This window comes from Piliocolobus tephrosceles, chromosome 5 (genome assembly GCF_002776525.5).
Source record: "Piliocolobus tephrosceles isolate RC106 chromosome 5, ASM277652v3, whole genome shotgun sequence".
In the NCBI taxonomy this organism is placed as follows: domain Eukaryota; kingdom Metazoa; phylum Chordata; class Mammalia; order Primates; family Cercopithecidae; genus Piliocolobus; species Piliocolobus tephrosceles.
The window spans coordinates 59445666-59473630 of NC_045438.1; the positions used below are offsets into that span (position 1 = coordinate 59445666).

The following is a 27965-nucleotide window of genomic DNA, read 5'->3' on the forward strand; positions in this document are numbered from 1 at the left end:
GGGCATTGTGGGTTGAATTGTGTGCCCCAGAAAAATATATTGCTGTCCTAACCTGGGATACCTTGCAATCTTATTTGGAAATAGGGTCTTTGCAGATGCAATGAAGATGTAAGTTAAAATGGGATCGTACTGGTGTGGGGTGGGCCCTTAATCCAACATGACTGGTGTGCTTATAAGAAAAGCGACACAGGCAGACACATGCAGAGAGGAGAATGTCATGTGAAGGCACACAGGGAAGACAGCCGTGTGACAATGGAGGCAGAGATGGGAGTGACACTGCCACAAGCCAAGGAATGCCTGGGCTACCCGAAGCTGGGAAAAGCAAGGGAAGATGGCCCTGCCCACGCCTTGATCTTGGATTTCTGGCCTCCAGAACTGTGAGACAGTAAATTTGCTGCTGTTCTAAGCCCCCCGGTCTGTGGTTCTTTGTTACAGCAACCCAGGCAACTAATACAGGGGCTTCGTGTATCTCGTTCAGTACCTTACCTTAACACTGCCTGGTGTGGGAATGAGGCTTAGCAAACACTGTTGAATGATGAAGGACTGGCAAAAAAAATAGCCAAGATTTTGAAAAAGATCAACAAAGACAGACTGATTTACCAGATAGCAAAACATATTATAAAGCCCTAACCATCGTGGAGGTTGTCAGCACAAATCAATACAGTAGAGTGGAGGGCTCAGAACAGACTGGTGTGAGCAGTGTTCCTTCCTTCCTTATAAAGGTGATGACTTCAGTCGGTCAGGGAAAGGTAAGGGTGGATACTCAGCACCTGCTCTTGCTGTGGTTGATCTGTGCAATGCCTAAGAGGCTCCTGCTCTATTCAGCTGGATATTCACTCAGGCATTCTTGGCTGGTCTGCTCAGAGAGGAATAGGCTGGAAACCGTGGCTGGCCAGCAGGATGCTTCCTGCTGCTCCGCTTCCAGGGGAGTGAGGGGTCTTCCTGGCAGTTTTTGCAGGTGGCTGCACACACAGCTGTCCTTCTGTTCACTAGCTCCTCCCCCAGCTGAAAGCCCTGGGTCCCCAGGGAGCCAGAATCCCTTATAAAATTACCTGCCTTGGCTGGGCGCAGTGGCTCATGCCTGTAATCCCAGCACTTTGGAAGGTTGAGGCGGGCGGATCACGAGGTCAGGAGATCGAGACCATCCTGTGAATGGTGAAACCTCGTCTCTACTAAAAATACAAAAAATTAACCAGGCATGGTGGCGGGCACCTGTAGTCCCAGCTACTCGGGAGGCTGAGGCAGGAGAATGGTGTGAACCTGGGAGGCGGAGCTTGCAGTGAGCTGAGATGGCGCCACTGCACTCCAGCCTGGGTGACAGAGCGAGACTCCGTCTCAAAAAAAAAAAAAAAAAGAAAAAAAAATTTACCAGCCTTACAGAGCCCTGGGTTCACACAAGGGACATTCCATGTTACAAGAGTTACCACACCTAAGGAGGCCCCATGCCTGGCATCTTCACCGAGTGGTTGTAATTCACTTATGGGTCTTCCCTGTCCAGAGGCAATTTGCCAATCAAGGTCATTTTTACCATGAGCAATGTTGTCTAGCAACAGAGTTGATGTTCTACCTTGATTAGGAACCAGAGCTAGAGAATTAAACATCAAATTCTCATACAGAAGGGAAGAAAGATTTTAAGCCTGTGACCAAAACTATCCATATGGACACTAAGTGAGAGTCCTATGTTTTATCATACATTAAAATAAATGCAGAGGTATTTAAGTGTAAAAACCCAACTTTCAAAGTATTAGAAAATATAGGAGATGCTTTCACAGCACTACAGTATGGAAAGATGTTCTAAGGAAAGCATCAAACTCAGAAGTTGTAAAGGAAATAAACCTGATATAAGAAATATTTTTATTGAAGTGTAACATACATAGAGAAAAATGACCGCTCTAAGCATTGAGCTCCATGAATCTTCACCCAGCGACCACACTCGCATAGCCAGCGCGCAGATCTGGAGAGAAAGCGCTTGCCTCCCAGGACCCCTGCCTCCCATTCCTCCTGTGTCCGAATGATAGATATGACTACATAAAAATGGAAAACTCCAGTATATCAAAAGACACCATAAACGTAGTGAAAAGACAAGCAGTAGCCCAGAAGGAAAGTTTGTGCAGCCTTTTGTAACCTAGAAAAAGGCCAAAGATGGATGATCATAGCATATAAAAGAACTCCTATAGATCATGAAGAAGAAGGACAAATAGTTCAACAGAGAAATTGGCAAAGGATATAATGAGCAATTCTCCAAAGGAAAAATACAAATGGCCAAAACAATGGAGCCAGTGTGGCCGGCTCTGCCCAGCACGGCCATTTGCACGTGGTCACTGTTGGGTGGGTGAGGGCTGCTTGCCCCGTCTCCAGCCCCACTCTCCTGCCATCTCCCACTGTGATTCAGGCATGGAGCTCAGGCCCCAGGTGGCAGGCAGCGCACTCTGCTCAGTTACCCCAGCTCCTGTCTTCACAGCCATGCCCTGGCACCTGTCTCCCTCCCCTTAGCCTGACCCTTTTCCCATGGGATGTTTGGTTGTCTGCACAGGCTCTGAGCCGGCCCCGTGGGCTTCCAGACAAGCCCAGGTGGAGCCTGCCCTCTAGGGAGCACCCCTGCGTAGCTTCCAGCTGAGCCTTGAGACACAGGCGCGGGGAGCCAAGCTCAGGGCTGGGAACATCCAGGTGGGACTCAGGTGCTTGAGGCGGACAACAACCTGGTGCAGGACCAGGAGTGGCAAGAGGTAGTAAGGGGGCCATGGTGTTCAGAAATTGGGGCAGGTGGTGGGTAGGCATCTGCCTCAAAAGGCCAGGGTTTGGGAGGGCAGGGAAGCCCTCTGGCAGGAGTCAGGGCAGGCATCCCAGGCAGGCAGTGTTCATTCTGTGAAGCGGGCTCCCCCAAGGAAGGGCCCTGGAGCAGAAAGCTGTTGTGTGCAGGTGACTGGGAGACCTGTTTTCTTTGGAGCCCTGCTCAGGCCAGTGTTTTTCACACACTTTTGACCTTTGGTTCACAGCACACAGTGCAACAGCTTACAGTCCAGGAGTGCACCTCGGCATGTAGTTTGGTAATCCTGGCAATGACACGATTAAGATTCTAGGGCCAGGTTCTCACCAAGCCAAAAGGCTTTTTTATTTTTATTATTTATTTATTTATTTATTTATTTGAGGCAGCAGCTAATTTTAGGTACAGAAAGCCACTGGTAAAGTGGAGGAAGCTGTTTCCAAATCCACGGAATGACGGTAACTAAGGTCATTTGAGAAGGTTTCTTCTGCCCTTTTGTAAAACATAGCATGCTGTTTTCCCCTGGTGATAGACAGGGCCTCAGTACGTAAGAGCAGGCACGTATGGAAAAAGCCAGAGAGTCACAAACCATATGTGCCCGAGATGTGCCGCGTGTGGGGCTGTGAATAAGGAAGCAGAATCAATGTGTTTACTCAGAGCTGGATTTGCTGTTTGTTCCTTCATCTTTCTTGGACCACGTGTCCTGGTGTTCAGAGGCTCCTGAGAGCCTGGGGCTCAGCAGGCCGTCTGGTCACCCCACTAACCCAGGTGAGCAAACAAGTCCCAGTACGTCCCTAACGCATGCTCATTTTCTCGTCAAACAACAACAAATCAGAGGGTCCTGAAAAATGAATTTTGGCCAGTTTTCTGGATTCTGGATTGAAAAGTGGAGTAGCAGCTGACTTTTAGTAAGTTGATCAACTCTTCCCCCCACTCCCCAGCCTTCTGGAACTGTGTCTATCTTGTCTTCAATAAGCACAACCTCCACCACCCCTGACCTACCCCCACCACCCCAACCTACCGCCACCGTGGTCAGCCTCTTTGAACGCTTCCCTTACAGCACGCACTCCCCTCAAGCTGGGGCTTCTCTTGAGACTGCTCTGCTGTCCTTGGGAGTGGTGGTGGAGGCAGGGTAGGCACCCTGTCCCTGTCCTGCAGTGCTACTTCAGGCCATGGTTCCTCTTCCCTCTCTAAGAGGGACCGTTTGGAATCCATCTTCCTCCTTGGCCACACCTCTCCATTCATTGAGGAGCTGAGTTCCCTGCTCACTGGGTCTGTCTACCGCTGTCTGGATGAGGTCACAGGGAGGCTCACCCACCTGCTCTGTTGGGCTCTCACTCGCCATCCTCCCGCTGCCCTTTTTTCTGCCCCGTTCCCTCTGCTGCACACCTGTCGGCAGTATCCTCAGCTCTTAGTGACTCTAGCCCTCTCCTGCCCTCCTCTACACCCTGTATGCACTCGTGTTGCTGAATGTGGCTGGAGAGAAAAACAGCAATGTTGACTGTTCTGTGAGACTTCATAAAGGATTTCCAGGGCTGTGTGGAATCAAAAAATCTTCCTGTATTTCCCCAGCCATCTGACCTCCAGGATGACTATTTCACATCCTCAAGCCTTTGACATCTCATCCCCCTCACGCCTGATGATTTTGCTTCCTATTTCACTGGGGAAATGAAGGTAACTAAGAACTTTCAACAGCCCCCGCACCCACTCCCTGGCTCCAGTACTGTGGACAGCCTCCCAGGCTCTCCCCGCCCCCCAGCCCACTGACCCTGTCCCCTCTCATCTTTTAAGACCTCGCTCCTGCAGTTTCCCCCTTTCCTTCCTAACTCGGTCATTTGCACCATTATACCAACAGGCTGTCATGGCTCACATTAAGAAACCCTCTCTTGACCTTGGCCCCCAACTCATCTCTTGGTTTTCCCATGCGACGAGATCGTCTACATACCTTCCCTCCTTCCAGTCTCCCTTGAAGTGGCTCCGGCCAGGCTCTGTCCTCCCACTCTTCTGAAACCTTTCCTCAAGGCCCCCAGGAACTTTTGGCTGCTCAGCCTTCCATCCAGCAGCATCCCCCAGATGATCACACCTGCTTCTGGAAGCATTTTCTTCACTTGGCTTCTGTTATTCTCTGATGGCTCTGTTCTCCTTCCTCACTGCCTGTTTTTCCTTCCTCACTGCCTGTTTTTCTCCTAGAACCATGCCTGGCAGACAGTGGGCATCTAGACCCTTTGTTGAGTGGTGAAATTGAAGTGTGACAGGGTGTGTGGCTTCCCCGCTTAGGCTCCCTCAGTTCCCAAAGCCGGGCTCCTTCCTGGATCTCGTAGCAAAAGGAGGCATACGCGGGTCGCACCACATGACTTCTAGAGGAGTACGTGAGTGTGTTCATGCTCATGTGGAAATAGGGAGGTGGCCCTGAGGTGGGAGGAGCCTTCCCAAGAGGAATCACCTGAGAGAGGAAGAAGAGCTGGGGAGGAACCGAGGAACTGGTTTGGCAGGTTCAGGAAGAAATGAGTGACGAAACTGGAAAGGTAGCCAGGATTAGAACCTGTAGCTGCAGGACCTAATTTGTTAGGACCTAATTAGGGGTGATTGTGCGAGGCAGTGCGACATGGAAGCCCCGCTCTGGGACTTCCCTGGTGGCTAGGAAACATTGCTCCACCCCTCCCTCTTGTCAGAAGAGAAGGTGCATACACTTGGAGAGAAATGGGTATTTTTGTGCTTCTTTCTCGTTCCCTGTTGGGTAGGAGGGTCGGGAGCTACCAAGCCCAGTGAAAACACAGCCCAGCCCTGCCTGTTCTGTCTCATCCCGAAGTGTAAGGAGCTGCCCATCGTGCTGGGCCCTGTCACTGGCTCTGCCTGAGGCATGTCTGGCACTGGGCCTGCCTTTTTAAGGTGTAAACTGTTTTTCTGGATTTCTTATTTTTAAGGAAAAAACTCAATTACAAAGACTCAGTGGCCAGTCCTGTGCTCAAGCCCTCTTGTTAGGGGAGCTGGCCTCCCTCTTTGGCCATGGCTCAGTGCAGGGAAGGGTGTGGAAAGTGCTGGGGGAAGGGGAGGGCTCACCCTCCTCACAGATGGGTTTCTGGCTCTGACTGCAGGAAACCAAACTTTCTTGTATTTTCTCTGGCTGGGATGTGACATGGGCACGGCGTTGGTGGGAGGTAGTGCATTTGCTGAGGGTGATGTGTTCTGAGTGTCCCCTCACTCTGTGGCTCTTTCATGTGGCCTGGACTTTTTGGTGAGGGAGCAGCAGTGGGAGGACCGGAGAGTCCCTTAGCCAGCTGATGTGTCTCTGCCAGTTGGCTTTGTCTTGCCTCACAGCTTCTGTTTCAGACAGATGTTTTGATTCCCCCTTTGCTTAGCAACCAGCCTGCAGCCTTGCTCTGCCTTGGGAAAACTATTGTCTTTCTGAAGAGCTGCTTCAGCTCCAAAACTGATAACTCTGGAAGGAGCAGCCACCAGTCAGTCAGAACTGAGCTCCAAATTAACACATGAAGGAGACTTTGGCCTCCTGAGACCCAGAAATACGAGAAGATGGTTTCATGTCATGTCCAAGAATGTGGCCACAAATGCTACCTCAGTCTCAGGCTATCTGCATTGTCAAATGACCTCCTTATTTTTCTGACCTGTGGGCTGGGCTTCGTTGGCATTTCCTTATGGCATGTTATTGCGGAAAATATTATTCAAGAAAGAAGAGCATTTGGTTTGCTTGGTTACTGAGCTGGACTGGCTCTGGGTGACCAGAGCTCTCACGCAGAGCAGTGCACCACTGCTACTGAGACCAGTCTCTGCCTCGGGATGGTCTGTCCCACGGAGCTCTGCTTTGGGACCCAGAATCCACAAGCCCCATTTGCTGTGCTGTGGGACAAACTATGGTTTCCTTGGGAGCCTCTCAAGCGGTGGCTGTTTCTCTTCCACACCCTTGGACCACTGGGGCTGGAGACGGGGAGTTCCCCAGCCTCCTCCAAGGATAAGCCTATTCCTTAAGCCTCCACAAGCCCCATCCATTATTTATTTTTATCATAAGCCATGTTGTTCAAGTAGCATAGACAACTTTCTCAGGTTACCAGGGAAACAGGACTAGAAAGTCAACCCACAATCAAATTCTCTCGCCAAAAGGGAAACAGCTCAGTTAACCCTTGACCCCACGCACCATTATCAGAGGCGCGTGAACCAGAGTGACTCCATCTTGAATAGGGGCTGGGTAAAATGGGTCTGAGACCTGCCGGGCTGCATTCCCAGGAGGTTAGGCATTCTTAGCCACAGGATGAGATAAGGGGTCAGCACAAGATACAGGCCATAAAGACCTTACTGTTAAAATAGGTTGTGGTAAAGAGGCCGGCCAAAACCCACCAAAACCTAAATGACAATGAAAGTGACCTCTGGTCATACTCACCGCGCATTATACACTAATTATAATGTATTAGCATGCTAAGAGACACTCCCACCAGCACCATGACAGTTTACAAATGCCATGGCAACATCAGGAAGTTACCCTATATGCTCTTTTTTAGAGGGGAAGAACCCTCAGTTCCTGGGAATTGCCCACCCCTTTCCCAGAAATGAATAATCCACCCCTTGTTTAGCATATCATCAAGAAATAATCATAAAAATGGGCAATCAGCAGCTCATGTTGCTGCTCTGCCAATAAAGTAGCCATTCTTTTATTCCTTTACTTTCCTAATAAACTTGCTTTCACTTTATGGACTCGCCCTGAATTGTTTCTTGTATGAGATCTAAGAACTCTCTCTTGGGGTCTGGATCGGGACCCCTTTCCAGTAACACCACGAGACTGCGTCCCCCACTGCCCCTCGTTTCAGCAGTCGCCTGGTTCCTTAGCGAGTTTTCCTTCTTTCTCTCTCTCATTTCTCACTATGAGTCCGGCCTTGTTCTTGGTGCCTTCAGTGGCCACGTTGATCCTTCGGAGGACCAACTGCCCTCCAGTGAGTGACCCCACCCCTGCAGCCACTCGCTCACACACTACGCCCCTGACCTCCAGCGTCTGTCTCAAACATCCCACTGTTCATTTTCCACTTTCACCTTGTCACTCATCCTGCAATTCCCAGTCCCAGTGACTTTTTTTTTTTTTTTCTGAGACAGTGTCTCGCTCTGTCACCCAGGCTGGAGTGCAGTGGCCCGATCTCGGCTCACTGCAAGCTCCGCCTCCCGGGTTTACCCCATTCTCCTGCCTCAGACTCCCGAGTAGCTGGGACTACAGGCGCCCGCCACCTTGCCAAGCTAATTTTTTGTATTTTTAATAGAGACAGGGTTTTACCATGTTAGCCAGAATGGTCTCGATCTCCTGACCTTGTGATCCGCCCGCCTTGGCCTCCCAAGGTGCTGGGACTAGAGGCATGAGCCACTATGCCTGGCCCCCAGTGACCTTTGACCCTACTGGGATGGTGATCCTTAGAACCCGTGGCCTTCTTACAGCACCTCGCCTGTCTCATGCCTTCCCTCTGCCCTGTCAGTGACCAGCCCTGCCTTGCACTCACCCTCCCCGCCTGCCTCTCTTGCTGGGTCCTCCCCACCTGGTGAAACCTCAGCCATTTCTGTGCTCTGTCCGCTCCCCCACCCTCCCGGACGGCAACTCCACCCTCCCCTTTCCTCAGCTCTGCGTGCCTCCTCCCCGACCTCTCTTGTAGCTGACGGCCTGGTCCTCTCTCATTCCACCCAAAAATTTGAAGCCACCGGAAGAGAATTCCCACTGGTTCCCTGCACCACTGCTACCTGCCCACCACATCTGTCCGCCTTCCCATCTGCTCCCCACGGTGCACTGTCTGCGTTTGAGACCAGCGCCACCTGTGCACAGATACCTGTGGCCTGCTCCAGGGTGTGGCTTTCGTAGCTCCCTGCTCCTGCCACTTCCGTCCTGACCTCTCTCTCAGCTGTATCAGTCCTCATCTCTCTCCTGGCTCATTTCTGCCAGCACACAAGCTTGGTGTAAATGCCCCTGTCCTAGATAAATCTTTTGACCCACTTCCCTCTCCAACAGCCTCTCCATTTCTCTGCTCTCCACACACACATGTGCACATATGCACACACACACACATGCGTACACACATGCACACTAACACATGTATGAGGAAATTCTCAGAGAATCATCTGTCCCCACTGTCTCCATTTTCTCTCTCCCTCCCCATTCAGGTTTTTGCTCCTCAACTTTCCTGAAACTTCCTCTCTGAGTCGCCAATGCCTAACTAAAGTGATCAGTCCTCAGTCCTCAGATGATAGACACAGCAGCAGCCTCTGACCTGCTGACCACTCTTGCTTTCTTGAAATGCTTTCTTCTCCTGGCTGCCAGGATGCCACACACTGCTGAGTTTTGTTGTATCTTCTTGGTCACTTCTCAGTCCACCCTGACCTTCAAACATGCTGCACCCAGAAGTCGGTGCCCCCCACTCACTCCCTAGGGGATCCCCTCCAACCTCATGATTTTTATTTTATTTTATTTTATTTTATTTTATTTTATTTTATGTTTTTGCTGGGATTATAGGTGCACGCCATCACTCCCAGCTAATTTTTGTTGTTGTTGTTTGAGACGGAGTCTCGCTCTGTCACCCTGGCTGGAGTGCAGTGGTGCAATCTTGGCTCACTGCGACCTCCGCCTCCTGGGTTTCAGTGATTCTCCTGCCTCAGCCTCCCAAGTAGCTGTGATTACAGGCATGTGCCACCACACCCGGCTAATTTTTGTATTTTTAGTGGAGGTGGGGTTTCACCATGCTGGCCAGGCTGGTCTTGAACTCCTAACCTCAGGTGATCCACTCACCTCAGTCTCCCAAAGTGCTGGGATTACAGGCATGAGCCATGGCACCGATCTATTTATTTTTGAGACAGGGTCTCACTCTGTCAACCAGGCTAGATTGCAGTAGCACAATCATGGCTCACTGCAGCCTCCACCTCCCCGGTTCAGATGATCCTCTCACCTCAGCCTCCGAAGATGCTGGGACCACAGGTGTGCACACCTTGCCCGATTAATATATTTTATTATATTTTTAGAGATGGAGTCTCCCTATGTTGCCCAGGTTGTTCTTGAACTCCTGAGCTCAAGTGATCCTCCCACCTCAGCCTCCCAAAGTGCTGGGATTAGAGGTGGGAGCCACCACACCCAGCCTCATGATTATACATAACTCTGCCTGCTGGGGACGCCTGGGGGATCTTTCCAACCAGACTTCTCTGCTGGACTCTAGACTTGCAGAGTTCTGTCCTCAGCCTCCATGCGGGGCTGCAACAGAGCCACAGCATGTCTGGTCCCAGCCAATGCTCTGCCCAGACTTGTCCTCTCAGTCTTTGCTGTCATGCCAGGGCCACTCCATCCCTTCCATTGTTCAGGCAATGAACATGGCATCATCCTTGAACCCTGTCTTTCTCTCATATCCCATAGCCAATCTGTCCGTGTTTCCACCTTCAAAATATACCCAGATATGCGATGATGTTGAGGAATTGCTGGCAACTTCTTTTTAGATGTGATAATGGTATTGTGGTTGTGTTTTGTTTTTGTTTTTGTTTAGATGGAGTTTCGCTGTTGTCACCCAGGCTAGAATGCAGTGGCGTGATCTTGGCTCACTGCAACCTCCGCCTCCCAGGTTTAAGCAATTTTCCTGCCTCAGCCTCCTGAGTAGCTGGTATTACAGGCATGCACCACCACACCCGGCTAATTTTTGTATTTTTAGTAGAGACTAAAAACAGGGTAGTGGTGTGATCACAGCTCACTGTAGTCTTGACCTCTTGGGCTCAAGCAATCCTCCTGTCTCAGCCTCCCAAGTAGCCAGGACCACTGGCTCCCACCACCGTGCCTGGCTAATTACAAAAAAAATTTTTGTAGGGGTGGAATCTCACCATGTTGCCCAGTCTGGTCTTGAACTCCTGGGCTCAGCCAGTCCTCCTGCTCTGGCCTCCTAAAGTGCTGGGATTATAGGGAGGGAGCTACCATGCCTAGCTAGCTTCATTTGTTATCTGCCCGAGCTTCATTTGTTATCTGCCTGGTGTGTGTAGACATCTGCTTTGTCACCTCTATTGTGGAGAGCAACATGGAGTTTCACCATGTTGGCCAGGCTGGTCTTGAACTCCTAACCTCAGGTGATCCATTCCCCTTGGCCTCCCAAAGTGCTGGGATTACAGGCATGAGCCACCACGTCTGGCCATGGTTGTGTTTTTTAAAAGAACTCTTATCTTTTCCAGATTCTTACTGAAATATTTATAGATGAAATAATATGATGCCTGGAATTTACTCAAAATAACCTAGGGCAGTGCTTCTCAAGCTTTGGCATGCATTCAAGTCCCCTGGATGGCTCATTCAAACAGCTTTCTAGGTCTTGAGCCCAGAGCTTCTGATTCACAAGGCGGGGGGTGGGCCCTGTAAGGTATTTCTAATGCTTGGTGCTGAGGAGCCCATTTTGAGTTGAGCTGATCTAAGGTATAGGACAGTGGGTAGCCTGGGCGTAGGTTGGGAGCAGGTGGAGTTGGTGGGTATGTGATAATGAGGGTACAAGGGTTTATTATGTCATCCTACTTTTCTTTGGAAAGTTCCACAACTAAAAAGCATGTGTGTGTGTGTGTGTGTGTGTCTGTCTGTCTGTCTGTCACCAGAATTGGACGTGTTCTTCAGCTCTTCCATTGCTGCGCCCTGGTTCAGGCTAGAGTTCTCTCTTGCCCAGCTGGCGCTAGCACCTCCTAACTGGTCTCCTTCCTTCTCTCCTTATTCCTCTAGAGTCAGTTCTCAACATAGCAGGCAGGATGAACCTCAGACCCCTGCAGTGGCACTCAGAGTGACACCCAAAACCTTTTTGTGACCTCAAACTTCTGTGCAGTGTATTCCCCACTCCACTTCCTCCATGAACCTTCAGTCACACTGCCCACCTTGCTGGGGCTTGCACAGGTCAGGAGTGCTTCTGCCACAGGACCTTTGCATGTGCCTTTCTGGGCCTACAGTGCTCCTCCGCTCTCCATGCAGCTCTCTCTCTGGCTTCCTTCAGGTCCGTATTCAGATGTCACCCTTGCAGTGAGGCCTTCTGAGATGACACCATCTAAAACGTCACTTCCCCTTCCCCACTATTCGTCCCCTACTCCCTGCTCACTTTTTCTGCTCCCCTCGTGTCACTGTCTATATTGCTCTTATTGATCTTATCTGTCCACCCTGGCAGGAAGCTCGAACAGCACCCACACCTTCCTGGCTGTTTCTCGGCAGTGCCCCCACCCCAGCCTCCCACCCCACCTCGGTCTGCACCCCCTGCCATCACTCATCCATTCATTCCTCCTGTTCCTCTTGGCCACTGCCAAATGCTGGATGGTTTCCATCTGTTTGGTTCACTGCAGTGTCTCTGTGCCTGGAAGGGTGCCAGCCACAGAAGGCATGAAGATGTGTCCACTGAGCCAGTGGCCAAATCTCTGGCAAGAGGGGTCGAGGAAGGGGGCTGAGGAGGCAGAAGGGAGGGCTTTCTTCAAAAGGCCAGAAATTTGTGGCCAGCCAGAGGGCAAGCAAAGATATTCTCATGTGGAAAAACTTACAGGAAATGCAACTAAAAGCGTGGGAGATAGGAAGAGTCTGTCTATTTCTGAGATGATCGAGAAAGGGGGGACGGAAGTTGCAAATGGGCAGGCCAAATCCAGTCTGCAGAGGTGTGCTTCCAGCCCATGCGGTGCTTAAAATAAATGGGGATGGTTGCCAGCACTGGAAGGCCTGGAGTGCCCTGTCTTCTGGAAATGCTGCAGCCTGGCAGTACTGGGCTGGTGGGCATGACTGGCACCTGGCTGGTGTGTGTGCTCTGCTCACCTAAAGCCCTTCCAGCAGCTTCATTTTGTTGTTTATTTGTTTTTGAGACAGGGTAGTGGTACAATCACAGCTCACTGCAGTCTTGACCTCCTGGGCTCAAGCAGTCCTCCTATCTCAGCCTCCCAAGTAGCTGGGACCACAGGTTCCCACCACCATGCCTGGTTACTTATAAAAAAAAATTTTCGTAGGGATGGAATCTCACTGTGTTGTCCAGGCTGGTCTTGAACTCCTGGGCTGAAGCAGTCCTCCTGTCCTGGCCTCCCAAAGTGCTAGGATTACAGGTGCGAGCCACCATGCCTGGCCAGATTTATTTGTTACCTTCCTGGTGTGTGTAGACATCCGTGTTGTCACCTCCATTTTGGAGAGCAAAAAGGATTTCTTCTTCCTTCAAACCTAATTGAGAAAATACAGTTGTTTGGGGGCAAGTAGGGTGTGGGGTGACTCTGGAACCAACCTCCTGGGAAGCCAGGCCTCTGGGAGTGCTAGAGGTGGGCAGTGAGGCTGCCAGGCCCCTGCCTCCTGGGGTGGGGTGCGTGCTCCTGATACATCAGAAGGGTCAGGTTAGGACTTGGAGGTGAAGGCACTGCAGGGATAAAGGAAGCTTACTGGAGAGACGGCCGATGGGGCAGTCAGGCTTTAAAAGGACAGGCCCACTAAGTAAAAAGATGACCAAGTGTTTGAGCTGAATTGTGTCCTCCAAAAGGATATGTTGAAGTCCTAACCCCCGGGACCTCAGAAGGGGATCTTATTTGGAGATAGGATTGTTGCAGTTGTAACGCTGAGATGAAGTTATACTGGAGTAGGGTGGGCCCTTAATCCATTGTGACTGCTGTTCTAAGAAGATAGCCACGTGATGATGGAGGGACACATGGGGAGAGGGCTGGCCACGTGACAATGGAGGGACACGTGGGGAGAGGCTGGCCACGTGACAATGGACACGTGGGGAGAGGATGGCCACGTGATGATGGAGAGGATGGCCACGTGACAATGGAGGGACACGTGGGGAGAGGATGGCCATGTGATGATGGGAGGGGACATATTGGGATAGGATGGCCACGTGACAGTGGAGGGACACATGGGGAGAGGATGGCCTTGTGACGACAGGGGACATGTGGGGAGAGGATGGCCTCGTGATGACAGGGAACACGTGGGGAGGGAATGGCCACATGATGATGGGAGGACATATAGGGAAAGGATGGCCGTGTCATGTTGGGGGGACACACGGGGAGAGAATGGTCACATAATGGTGGAGGGACACACAGGGAGAGAATGGCCACATAATGACGGGGGGACACATGAGAGGATGGCCACGTGACAACTGGGGGACACCATGCGGGGAGAGGATGGCCACATAACAATGAGGGGACATATGGGGAGATAATTGCCACGTGACAACTGAGGCAGGGCCTGGATTGAGGAAGCCATAGGCAAGGAATGCCAAGGACAGGACAAGCAGCAAACACCAGATGCAGGGCGAGGTAAGGCGGGTCCTGGCTCCAGGTATCAGAGGAACCCTGCTGATGCCTGGATTTCAGCTCTCTGGCCTCTGGACCCAGAAGAGAATGAAGTTCTGCTGCCTGGGGCCTCCCAGTTTGTTTACAGTGCGTCTGTTCATGGTGGAGAAACATCTTGTGATTTTCCTGTCCACCATGGTCAAGGCCTGTTTTGAGCTCCCGTATTGTATAAGTCAGAGGTGAAGTTATTTTTCTCAAGGAGTCAATAATTGACAGCATTGGAATGGGACAAGGTGGTGCTGTTGGGTTTTGTTTGTTTGTTTTTAAAATATGAGGATAGAAAGTCGTGTTTTTACTCGTGCTTAATTTTCCCATGACAGGGATGTAAAGTCCATGCCTGTCATCTGTAATGCACCAGGGCAAGGGGTCACTTTTGTTTGCATAGCTTCTCCCAGGGTCATCTTCCCACCCCTCAAGTGTGGATTTGGCCACAACACTTTGTTTAGCAATTTCCTGTCATTTTGTTTTATTTGGTCAGGCTTATTCGCGTAGTTGAATGAATGCACAAAGGCCTCCTTGTTTCACGGTTCACAAAGTCAGACCCGGATCATACCAGGGCTTACGGGTTCTGTTTCAAGGCTTTGTAAAGCTGCTAGGGTTGAAATAGGTATTTTTGGTGTCATAATTATTTTATTGCATTTATCAGCTTATCTACTGAGATGGAGCACTGAGAACTGCTGATTCACCTTCTCCAGCCCTGTCTGCAGTACGTGAAGGCTGGGGGAAGACATTTGGCAATGCACATAGCCTTTGATTCTGCCTGTGAAGTTGGGGTTTCGTAGGCCCGCCTCCCAGGAGGGCCCTGTAGGTGTGTGACATAGTCTGAGTGCCTTACCAATGGGTTTGGCATTGCCTCCAAGCAGATGCTGGGGGAAAGGATGCCTCCTTCTCCTCCTCACCCTTCATCAGTGTGTGAGCAGAGGCAGGAGACCCGTGGGCTGGAAGGCCCACGTCCTCCTTCCCAAGCTGTGAATGTGGCACTTACATGGCAGGAGGACTTTGCAGATGTGATCAGGACCTTAAGAGGAGGCATTATCCTGGATGATCTGGATGAGTCCATTGCACTTACAGGGTCCTTAAAAGCTGGAAGAGGGAGGCCAGGCAGGGAGAGGGAAGGAAATGGGAGGATGGAAGCAGGGATCTGATTGCTGCGATTGCTGAATTTGAAGAAGAAGGAAGGAGCCGAGAGCCAAGGAATGCAGGCAGCCTCTGGGAGCTGCGAGAGACAACTAAATGGATTTTCTCCTGCAGCCTTCAGAGCAGATGCAGGCCTGCTGACACCTTCCTTTCAGCCCAGCGAAACCCATTTCAGAATTCTGAGTGCAGAACTGTAAGGTCATGAGTCTGTGCTGCTTAAGCCACTGTTTATAGTCATTTGTTGCAGTAGTAAAGGAGGCTAACACGCCGTTCTGCCACAACCTAATATCCCAGGCACTTCATTTTCTGTAGCTCCCCACCCCGCTGCTGGCAGAGTCTGCTCAGTCCTCAAGACGAGGGGCTTCTGGCTGCTCGTAAAGGTTGCTGATTTCACTGATTATCTTTAGGTTACTCTGCACTCTCCCTTCCCCAGAGAAAACCCAATCAAATTCAAGTGAGCATTGGGAAAAATATTCATACATTAAACTGGTTCTTAACCTTTTTGGGGGCACTGAACTCTTGAGATTCTGTTGAAAATGGGATATTAGCCCCCATAAAAATACTTATCAAAAATTTGCATACAGTTTTGGCCGGGCACAGTGGCTCATGCCTGTAATCTCAGCACTTTGGAAGGCCGAGTGGGCAGATCACTTGAGGTCAGGAGTTCAAGACCAGCCTGGTAACATGGCAAAATGCCGTCCCTACTAAAACTATAAAAAAATAGCTGGGTATGGTGGTGCTTGCCTGTAATCCCAGCTACTTGGGTGGCTGAGGTGGAAGAATTGCTTGAACCCAGGAGGCAGAGGTTGCAGTGAGCTGAGATTGCACCACTGCACTCTAGCCTGGGCAACACAGCAAGACTCTTTCCAAAAAAAAAAATTGCATACAATTTTGAATATAATTTTGTATACAGATTCCCCCAGGAGCTATGCCTTGAAGCTCCAGTGACTGTCAGGGGCTTCCTCTGTCACCCCAGGTGAAGAGCCGTTGTGCAGATTAATTCACATTGAGGCTGATGAATGACTGTTTTCCTAGTAAGTCTCCTCATGGTCTTTGCCAGGTCCTTAAACCATGTTCAGTGGATCCTCGTTATTTATGGATTCCATATTTGTAAATTCACCTGCTCTCTAAAATTTGTCACCCGAAGATCAGAACTCATGGACACCAGCAGAGTGGTGAAAATGTGTCACCCAATGAGCCTGTTCCCAGCTGAAAAGGATGCTCTGTCATCTTGTTTCACCCTCTTGGTGTAAATGAGCGTGGTTTTTGTGATTTGTTTAGCGTCATATTTTTCATGTTTTGTGCTTTTTCTTCGTGGTTTCACTGTTTGAAAGTGCTGTCTAGTTTTTCTAGTGTAAGAAGGCAGTGATGTGCCTTATGGGAAAAATATATGTGTTTGATAAACTATATACAGGTGTGTGTTCTAGTGCCACTGGTTCAGTGTTAACGAATCAACACTGTACAGATGATTCCTGACTTATGATGGTTCATTCCAGTTATGATTTTTCAACTTTATAGCAGTGTGAAAGCAATATGCATTCAGTAGAAACCATCCTTTAAGTACCCGTGGGACCATTCTGTTTTTCACTTTCAGTACAATAGTCTATAAATTACATAAGATAGTCAACACTATCAGAAAGTAGGCTTTGTATTTCATGATTTTGCCCAGCTCTAGGCTAATGTAAGTGGTCTGGGTAGGTGGAAGGCAGGCTGAGCTATGGTGTTTGGTAGGTTAGGTGTATTGAATGCATTGTCAACTTAGGATATTTTCAACCTACCTTGGGTTTATCAGGACGTGACCCCATTGTAAGTTGAGGGCCATCTGTTTATTCAGTAAGGTGTCTTTTAAACAGAAAAACACATAAAACAAGTTTATGTATTGATTTGTTGACAAAAATGTTGCAACCCAAGGCTTTCAGGAACCTAACTCTGCATTTCCCTTAGGAGCACTGCTTGCTTCAGTATCTGCGAGTAACTCTATGGAACATAGCTACTGTGAATAATGGGATTGAGTGTATTTTCAAGTTGCTGGCCACTCAAGCTATACTGATAATCAGTCCTGCTCTTTAAATCACGTCTTACCATCAGTCCTGCCTAGAGAAATGGAGGAGGGGAGGTCTCTGGTCTTACAGTCTATCCTGACTCTCTGCCCCACCAGCTGTGTCCTGAGCACCAGCCTGGAGAGAGCTGTCTGTTTGGTGGTTGGTAGCAGGTCATGTTGTGAGGCCCTGGTGCCTACCTTCTGTCCTCCTGTGCTTGCTAGAGGAGCACGAGGCAGGAACAGCCAGTCCATGCTGGTTCCTGAGAGAGGCAGCTCTAGGGCTGCCAGCACCTGCTCCTGGGGGACTGAGAGTGGGAAGAGCTTCAGAGGGGAGGATGGGACTGTCTGAATGTATTTCCAATCCCATTTGGGACTTGTGGTCTGATGAGGACAAGTGCCTTTGAGGGGGATGGGGATGGTTGAGAGGACCCAGGAAATCAAGACTGCGCTGGAAAATGTGGCATGGTGGATCTTTTGAGTTGGGGTGTTGGGATGCGTGTTAGCTAAAACGAAGTTCACCTGCTTCAAATGCTCGTCCAAGCTTTCTACACTTGCCTCTCTGAGTCAACATCTTTAGAGACAGCAGGAAGTGATGAAAGTCAGTTCACAGTCCATCTGCTCTGAGGGCTTGGTATGAGGGGCTGATGTTTTCTGTCATTTTCTCCTTTCTAACATTTCACTTTGGGATCTTAGTTCCTGGTTGAAATTCCTTAACTGTGGGAGTTGAGGCAGTCTAAGAATCCTTTTCGGCTGCTTAAGACAATGAGGTAGAAAGGGAACCAGCTGCCCCTTTTCTTACCTCCATGATGATGTAGAAATGGTTCCATCCAGCCCAAGGGTTCTTCTGGGGCCCAAAGCTCCTCAAGGGTTCTGTGCATAGGATTTGAAGATTGGTTTTCTTGGGTGGGGAGAAAAGTCCATCTTTACTTTTATCAATCCTACCTGAAATGCAGCATTTCCTCTAATTAGGAAGGCAGGCAGCAAAACCAGTATGTTAGCTACATCTCTGACTCTGTCACCAACATGGGTTAGCCATATCTCTGACCCTGTCACCAATGTAGGTTAGCCATATCTCTGACCCATCACCAATGTGGGTTAGCCTTATCTCTGACCCGTCACCAGTGTGGGTTAGCCATATCGCTGACCTTGTCACCAATGTGGGTTAGCCATATCTCTGACCCTGTCACCAGTGTGGGTTGGCCATACCTCTGACCCGTCACCAATGTAGGTTAGCCATCTCTCTGACCCGTCACCAATGTGGGTTAGCCATATCTCTGACCCTGTCACCAACTGCAATTACAGATATCTCCACATCACATTAGCATTGTTTCAGATATCTTGAAATGGCATTTGTTCTCATCACTAGTTTTAAATTAAGGTGGTTAATACACCCCACTGGATTTTGCGATTTAATATGCTGATAAGGCACATAGATTACTAGGCTATAACATTCAAAAAATATTTTGATAACTAGATTTCAATAAGATTGGTATTTGTGATCATATTTATTTTCTTGATTTTTATAACAGCTTTATTGAGATATAATTTCTGTACCATACAACTTACTCATTAAAGTATACAACTCCATGTTTTTAAAATATATTTTCAGGGTTGTATAACCATCACCATCACCATAATCTAATTTTAGAATATGTTTGTCCCCCTTAAAAGAGACCTCATACTCATTAACAATTATCTACATTCCCCCTTTATCCAGTCTCAGCCCCGGACAACCACAACATCTACTTTCTGTCTGTAGAAATGTTCCTGTTCTGGACATTTCATAGAAATGGAATCTTGTTTTTGAAACGGAGTCTCACTCGGTCACCCAGGCTGGAGTGCAGTGGCATAATCTCGGCTCACTGCAACCTCTGCCTCCTGGGTTCAAGCCATTCCCCTGCCTCAGCCTCTCGAGTCGCTGGGACTACAGGCGTGCACCACCATGCCCAGCTAATTTTTGTGTTTTTAGTAGAGACAGGATTTCACCATGTTGCCCAGGCTGGCCTTGAACTTCTGACCTCAGGTGATCCGCCCGCCTTCGCCTCCCAAAGTGCTGGGGTTACAGGTTACAAAGTGAGCCACCGTGCCCGGCCAAAATGGAATCTTTCTGAGGTCTTTTGTGACTGGCCTTTTTCATGTAGCGTAATATTTTCAAGGTTCATCTATGTTTGTATTTTGTTCTGTGCACTTAAAACATTACTCTGAGAAGGGGTCTAAAGACCTGCCCCGTCATGGCCAGAAGGGCCTGTGGCATCATTGGAGAGGTTAGGACTCCCTGCGCCTAATGGTTCTTCCCTCTGTCAGTTTTGCTTTAAAACTAGTCCGTGCCTTGGCTTGGGCATGGACAATCACTGCCAAAGACCCGGCAGGCAAGGCACGCAGCTTGCCTTGGGATGGGTTGGACCCGGGCCCTGGGCATTCAGAGGTACACAGGCACCTCTGCCCAGTCTCCTCAAGTTACCACCTCCACAGGTGCCTTGGGGTGAGTGGGCACCTCCAGGACGTAGTCTCTAGTGGATGATACCCGTAGACAGGGACAGCAAGGTAGAGTAATAGGGCCAGGCCCCAGGTGCCTGCCCCTAGCTAGATACCAGAACCCCAGGACCCCAGCTCCTCCAGCCCCCAGGAAGCTGTCAGCACTTCCAGAGAGCAAGCTGTTGGTGGGAAGGTCTGAATCCTTGCAGCTCTGTGATTCGCGAATCATAAAACCTCCACACTTGGTGTTTGTGGGCCGAGCTATTGTCTTTGTGTTTTCTTTTTGGAGTGGGTGGGAAGCCAGCTTGGCAAGCCGGGTGTGAATGAACAGGAATGAGCAGGAGACGCTCGCTGATGCCTTCTGTGATATGTTTCTCCCCCAGCTCCAGAAGAAAAGGAAGTCATTAAAGGACAGTATGGCAAGCTCACGGACGCGTACGGCTGCCTGGGGGAGCTCAGGCTGAAATCTGGTGAGTAGCCGCTGGCTGGAGGAGCAGGCGCCAGGCTCCCCGGTAGGCAGGAGCCTCTGCGTCGGGAGGGGCCTCAGTGCAGGCGTTCTGTTTGACCGCTCTTTTCTCTCTCTCTCTTTTTTCTTTTTTTGAGATGGAGTTTTGCTCTTGTTGCCCAGGCTGGAGTGCAGTGGCGCAATCTCGGCTCACCACAACCTCCGCCTCCTGGGTTCAAGCAATTCTTCTGCCTCAGCTTCCTGAATAGCTGGGACTACAGGCATGCGCCACCACGCCCAACTAATTATTTGTATTTTTAGTAGAGACGGGGTTTCTCCATGTTGGTCAGGCTGGTCTGGAACTCCAACCTCAGGTGATCTGCCTGCCTCCACCTCCCAAAGTGCTGGGGTTACAGGCATGAGCCACCGTGCCTGGCCGACCTCGCTTCTCTTTTAAGATGTTTCTTTATGCCTTGGAACCTGCTCCTCCATGCAGGTGGGGTGGTCAAGGTGAGTGTTGCCTGGTTATCATCTGCCTGTGCTGGGGCAGGGTGGGGGTCCCAGCACCCCAACCCTGTGCCAGGGAAGCTCGTCTTCATTGCTTGCCAGTGAGGGCCTAAGTGTTTCGAAAGTCTGGTCTGGGGCTTCTGCCCAGGGTATTGTCTGCAGTACTCTAGAAGGTGTGCCAAGGCAGGTGGGTGAGGACAGGGGCCAGGGCAGATGCCAGGGGGCACAGGGGTGGCTAGAAGTTGTCGGCAGGAGAGAAAAGCCACTGATGTGTGACAGTCAGTGTGGGGTGGGAGGGAGAGGAAGGGACAGTGCGATCTAACTTGCGAAGGGAGAGAACTTCCAGGAAGACGTGGGCATCTCTGCTCACTCTGAGAGACTTGAGGGTGAGCCGGCGGTGCCCGGCTGTCATGGGTGGTCACAGCCAACCTCTGCTGTTCCTGGAGCTCGGGAGCCCTGGGGCCCTCAGTTCCGCCACCTGTTTCCTTCCTCCTCTCTCAGGGCCCCCCTCGCTATCTGTGACCTGGCTATGGACATCTCCTGTGACTTCTGGGGCCGAGAGAAGAGCCCAGTCGCATTCCTGATTCTCGGTCCCACCTGGCTGAGATGGGAATGGCTGTATGGGTTGTCCAGATTCAGGCTTTCCCTGAGCCAAGCGCACACCTCCCTTCCCTGCTCACGGCGGCTGTTTTCAGACACTGAGGATTTTTAAAGCTGCCAGAAAAGCACAGTTATGTTGGCCATTCCTTTTCTGGGTGTTTTCTGTCATGGAATGTTTTTCCCTGAACTGTGACGATTACAGTGATCATTTCCAAATAGCATTTAGGAAAAACACACAGTACCACATGACAAAGTGCATTTAGGAAATGTCTGTTTCGTGCCAAGAGCTAGACATACATTCACTTATTTAATCCTAAAACTAGGCTACTGTGATAATGCATCGTTGTCCCTGTTTACAGTAAAGGGAACAGGCTCAGAAGTTTCAAGTAACTTGCCTTAGGTCAGAAGCTTAGCTGGGTTTCGAACCCAGATCCAGCTGCCTCCCAACGCTTGCTTTTTCCGTGAAAGTATGTGGGCTGCCAAGGGTTTTCTGCAGGACTTTCTGCTCTGCAGCGATCTTCCTGAAGTTGCAGAAAATCCCCATGGCCCTTGCCTTCCACGGTGATGACCGTGAGGATGGTGACCCGCACCTGCATGGCGCTCACTTAGGAATCTGTTGGTACGGCTCCCATGGCCATCAATCGGGTGGGTGCTGTTGTTACCCTGCCTTGCAGGCGTGGCAGGGATGCTGCGTTCCATCCACGTTGATGCCCTTTTTTCTACATGGTGGCCTCTGAGCCCCCAAGATGCCTCACAGTCTGGGCATCTTTCAGTTATAGTTGGCAGCTGCTTTCAGTCCATACATGAATGATTCATTTCGCATCCGACAGGGACTGGGATTCAGTGAATTACAGTGACTGGCCCAAGGTCCAGCCATTCTCAAGTGGTGCCCTGGGTTTTAAACTAATGTCTTATGGCACCAGGGACTGCCTTCAACCACCAGGCTGTTCTCCTTTCTGAAGGGGACAGGTGGCTGGGCTGACAAGGAGGACAGGAAGTACAATACCTTCCCCCATCCCAGGGGAAAAGTGTTTTTTCCCAGGGCTGTGATCTAAGATCAGCTGTGGGAAATCAGTCCTAACCAGGAAGGGTGGCAGCCCCAAAGAAGTCTTATTAGAGCGAGCCAGGGGATCTGCGGGGATCCACAGGGTCTTCTGGGGCAGGGAGTACACAGAGAGGAGACCACCTCCCAGGGCTGCCCTAGGTGAGGCCTCCTCTCTGCCTTCAGCCAGTCCCCGCCACCCCACACCCCACAGAAGGGAATGAGGCTTCTTGTGGACCATGCGAGCCAGCCCAGCTCGGAGGCTTTGGGTGCCCCCAACCCCAGTCCGCCTGTGAGAGTCACCCTCGGGGGTGGTTTGGAGTTTCTCTGAGTGTTGTGCATATGAGTTTGACTTTGGGTATGTCAGGATAATTTGGTCTATTTTCAACACATTCTGGAAAGTACCCTAAGCATCTGAAGGATGGAAGGATTGGGCTTTAAATCAAGTTTTTCCAGTCTCCATTGGTTACCTTAAGGGGCGTTTGACTTTCACTTGATTTTCTTTTTCCCCTGTAAGTCCCTGACCCAGAACTGTGACCTGTTTTCTTTTGTGTTTTCAGCTGTTGAGCATGTTGGGCAGCACGGAGTGTAGCTACAACTGTGTGACTCCACCTATGTGACTCTGTGACTGACTCCACCTGTGTGACTCCAGTTGTGTGACCAACTACAACTGTGTAACTGACTCCAATTGTGTGACTCACTCCATCTGTGTGACTCCAATTGTGTGACTGACTCTGTGACTCCAACTGTGACTCCATCTGTATGACTCACCTCAACTGTGTGACCCCCACCTGTGTGACCCCCACCTGTGTGACTCCACCTGTGTGAGCCCCACCTGTGTGACCCCACTGTGTGACCCCCACCTGTGTGACCCCCACCTGTGTGACCCCACCTGTGCGACTCCCACCTGTGTGACTCCACCTGTGTGACTCCACCTGTGCGACTCCCACCTGTGTCACCCCCACTTGTGTGACCCCCACCTGTGTGACTCCACCTGTGTGACCCCCACCTGTGTGACTCTACCTGTGGACTGACTCTAACTATGTGACTGACTCCACCTGTATGACTCCAGCTATATGATTGACTTCAACCATGTGACCCCACCTGTGTGACTCCAATTGTGTGACTCCACCTAGTCACACAATTGGCTGGGACTCCAGCCCTATAACTTTTCTAGCAGACAGCCCTCCTGGATTCTAGTTCCCACTTCCCAGCTGAACTGCATTTAATCTCTTGAGGACTGTTTTCCCATCTATAAATCTAGGAAAACTGCTTCATTTCTATGTTGCCTAGTTCTTCGGAGGTCCACATGAGTGATGCCTTGAAGAGTGTGGAGTGCTCCTCCAACACCAGGCAGGCTGGCCACAGGCAGTTTCTTAGAGTATGACCTGGGGACACTGCCGCCACTGAGAAGCTCTGCTGTCTCTCCTCTGTCCCCGGGAGGCCTGGAGTGAGGAGGGTGCTGAGTGAGAGGGATCTGGCCTGCAGAGGGCTGAGGACGAGGTGTGAGCTGGAGGGCCAGGCTGTGTGGCCTGGGGGTGTGGACTCCTGGTGGGTGGCTCCTCTGCACAAGCTAGTAGAGGGCTGGTTTCATGGGCAGTCACTTCAGAAGGAGAATTCTCTGGAGGGGAGTTTGAACCCTTAGTCTTTTGGGATGCAGTGTTCTCTAGCAAGTCTTGAAGCGAACTGGCCTTTGTCAGTCTTACATTAATTTAATTCCTGTGCCCAGTGGTGGGATATTACCGAGAGAGTTGACACCCAGATCCCTGAGGGGGAAGCTCTGAGATGATGCAGCATTTGCCAGTTTCCAAGGTGTAAATTCACAGGCCAGGACTGATTTCAGGTTCCCAGAGTGGAGCTGGGGGAGGATCCGCACCAGGGGTGCTCACCGTGGGTGTTCACTGCAGCAGCTGCCACTGCCTACGCCTCCCTCATGTTCTGCAGAGGGGAGGCAGGAGAGGGCCCTGAGACCACGCCGCGTGGGCACACGGTGCTTAGGGTTCTGAGCCTATAGGTGGTGGGGGAGGCTTAAGGGTCATCTGGCTGAAGCTTCCCCCTTCACAGGTGGGAAAGCCTAGAGGTCTTAAGTCCTTTGTTTGGAGCTTTAAGTCTGAGGGTGTCTTTGTAAGCAGAGGGACAGATAGGATGGCTGGAGGGACCCCAGGGTTGGGATTGGCACAGACCAGGCTGGGAAGGTGAGCTCAGAGCTGAGACAACACAAGGAAATGCCAGCCTAGAGCCTAGTGGGAGGCCTGGCGTGGTCCCGGTAAACAGGGCCTTATGTCTGCAAGCCACGTATCATGACCCCAACAGCCAGCTTTTCTGGCCTGATAACAAATGGCCTAGGACCTGCCGCTGGCCCTCGCCTCCATCTACCTGGCAGAGGGAGCTGCCAGCAGAGCCTCACTGGCAGCTCCCTCTGACCCATGCATAGCTTTGCTTTGTCCAGAGCCCTGGAACCAAAGCCTTTTACCTGTAGGGGACATCGAGACTACTGGTGCCTCCTCCTGGGAGGCCCAGAGAGGGTGAGAGCCTTGCTGAGGCCACACAGGCCACGGGAGGTGTGCAGAGCCTGAAGCCCCAGTCTTCTGAGTTTTGTTTTTCCCCTTGCTGTGAGATCCTCGATGGTTTCAGGGCCCTGGTCTCTCCCTCAGCTGAGGACTGCCGAGACCCCTGCCAGCCTAGTTAGCTTCTTGGCTGTCAGAGAATTGATCCTGCCTCACAAAAACAAATCCTGTGCTCTAGGTGAGCATTGGGAGGGGCCTCACTCACCTGAGGCAGGTGGGGACCAGTGGCCTGTACCACACTGACACGTGGCCCGGGAGTCAGCGACCCCCCACAGTCTGGTGCTAGGCTCGAACCATGACACTTTCCTTAAAACCCATAGTACAGACCAGGCATGGTGGCTCATACCTGTAATCCTAGCACCTTAGGGAGCCAAGGTAGGAGGATCACTGGAGCCTAGAAGTTCAAGACCAGCCTGGGCTATGTAGCAAGACCACGTCTCTACATAGCAGTGGTATCTATAGCACCATGCCAGGAGCCTGTAGTCCCAGCTACTTGGGAGGCTGAGGTGGGAGGATCGCTGGAACCCAGAAAGGGGAGGTGCAGCGTGCTGAGATCAAGTCAGTGCATTCCAGCCTGGGTGACGGTGCAAGACCCTGTCTCTAAATTAAAAAACAGAAAACAAACAAACAAAACAAGCAAACAAACAAAAAAACCCATGGTATACAGAGAACGCAGTCAGGCAGTCAGGCTATCAATGAGATTGGGCAGGACACAGTGAGGCTGGGACTGAAGGAGGAGGAAGCCATCGGTGCTGGGTCAGGTAGGCAGGGCGGGGCCTTCCTAGAGAGGCAGCGCTCCACACCGTGGTCCTGAGGCTTGGGTAAGGCTCTTCTACAGAGGCCTCTGTGGTTACACCCATTCCACCAACTGTCCGGGGCACACAGGCAGGGGCAGTTCTAAGGAAAAGTTTCCAGGTCCTCAGCTTTTTTCTATTATCGAGCACCTGTGATGGAGGACAGTGTTCTTGTTCCCCTCTGCGGTCGCCCTGCTTCCATGTTAGGGCAGAGGGCAGGCCTTTCTCTCTTCTGGAAGCTCACTGTGTGCCGTGCTCCAGGAAGTAACTCCCCCTAGGATACCAGACAAAGGGACAGTCCAAAAGCTTGTCAACATCATTGAAATAAGGTCAGGACTAGGTAACAATCTGTTTGCAAGTCAGGTGATGTCCAGTTGTTTGCTTCCCCCATAATGGAAGGAGAATTCAATTGGGGTATCAGCTGACACATTAGCAACCATTTTATCAGCAGGTTATTGTCGTTTTTCAGCGCTAACTCAGAAGGACTTTGAAGAATCGAGTGACATTTCTACAATGAAGCCCTTTCCATTCTTGTCTACTTATTAATGTGAACAGGATTTTTTAGTGTTTGCATCTACAAAAATGAAAACTAGAATTAGAATTTGTGCAGAACCTACTTTCATTCCTTCAACAAATATTTATTCATCTCATTAAGAGATGGTTCCAACACACTATTACTTTTCGTATTAAATGATTATTTGTCGGCCAGGCATGGTGGCTCACGCCTGTAATCCCAGCACTCCGGGAGGCCAAGATGGGCGGACCACTAGAGGTCAGGAGCTCTAGACCAGCCCAGTCAACATGGCAAAACCCCATCTCTACTAAAAATACAAAAATTAGCTGGGCATGGTGGCGCATGCGTGTAATCCCGGCTACTCAGGAGGCTGAGGCAGGGAACCTGAAAGGCGGAAGTTGAACCCGGGAGGCAGAGGTTGCAGTGAGCCGAGATTGCACCACTGCACTCTAGCCTGGGTGACAGAGCAAGACTGTCACCTCCCAAAGACCCCACCTCCCAAAACCATCACCTTGGGTGTTCGTATTTCAGCATATTAATTTGGGGGTGCACACATTCAGCCAATAGCAGGTACGCTGGTTGACCACACTCTTTTAAAGGGGACAGCCAAAATTATTTGGCAAAGTGTTTTATTTACATTGTGTTGTTTACATTGTTTGACCAGTTAGGTTTCATTGGAATGATAAACCAGAAGTCTCTCCTTTTAAACACTTGGAGTTGAGGAACACACGCTGCAAGGGCTGATGGGGTGATCAGAACAGGACGTAGAAGCACCAAATATGCTACATTAGGATGGAATTCTGAAGAGGGGGGACTGGAAATACGAGTGAAAGTTCCACGTGGTAAAAAAGAGCATGTTCCTGCAATCCTGTAAATAATAGATGACGATGAGTATCACATTACTGTGTAGATTCCATGGGATACTGACAGTAGACTCCCAGAGTTTTAGTTTTACATGTCAATATTTAGAATACACTGCACAATATATTATTTACAACCATTTCAACTACCGATGAAAACCTTCAGTGACAGTTTTAAAATGAGTAGGGAACGCTGTCTGAGTCCCGTGTGTTGCTGTGACAAAGTTCCGTAGTAGACGGGGTGGCTTATCAGCAACAGACATTTATTTCGCGCCGTTCTGGAGGCTGGAGGTCTGAGAGCAGCGGCCCGCAGATTGGCCAGCCCTGAGGACCTGCTTCTTGCTTCATAGATGCTGCCTTTTCTCTGCATCTGACGTGGTGGAAGAGGTACAGGAGCTCTCTAGGCACAAACCCCATTCGTGAGGGCTCCACTGCCATGACCCAGTCACCTCCCAAAGACCCCACCTCCTCATACCATCACCTTGGGTGTTCGTACTTCAGCATATTAACTTGGGGGTGCACACATTCAGCTAATAGCAGGCACACTGGTTGACCACACTCTTAAAGGGTACAGCAGGTCAGGTGCAGTGGCTGACACTTGTAATCCCAGCACTTTAGGAGGCCAAGGCAGGTGAATTACCTGAGGTCAGGAGTTCAAGACCAGCCTGGCCAACATGGTGAAACCTCGTCTCTACCAAAAATACAAAAAATTAGCCAGATATGGTGGCGGGCATCTGTAATCCCAGCTACTCGGGAGGCTGAGGCAAGAGAATCACTTGAACCCAAGAGGCAGAGGTAGCAGTGAGCTGAGATTGTACCACTTCACTCCAGCCTGGGCGACAAGAGTGAAATTCCATCTCAAAAAAAAAAAATAGCCGGGCGTGGTGGCTCACACCTGTAATCCCAGCACTTTGGGAGGCCGAGGCAGGCAGATCA

General features: G+C 50.5%; 1 protein-coding gene across 2 annotated transcripts in view; it reads left to right on the forward strand.

The window, feature by feature from the left end:
• Nucleotides 1–27965, forward strand: part of SYNJ2 (synaptojanin 2) — a 117313-nt gene that overhangs the window by 15261 nt on the left and 74087 nt on the right. The window contains exon 2 of one of the 2 annotated variants that reach the window (XM_023206067.2): nucleotides 20084–20170. In XM_023206067.2, the coding sequence (XP_023061835.2) occupies nucleotides 20084–20170 (87 nt within the window). Of the gene's footprint in view, nucleotides 1–20083; nucleotides 20171–20333; nucleotides 20656–27965 lie in introns of those variants that run through there. The other variant, XM_026454402.1, reaches the window with a different exon arrangement.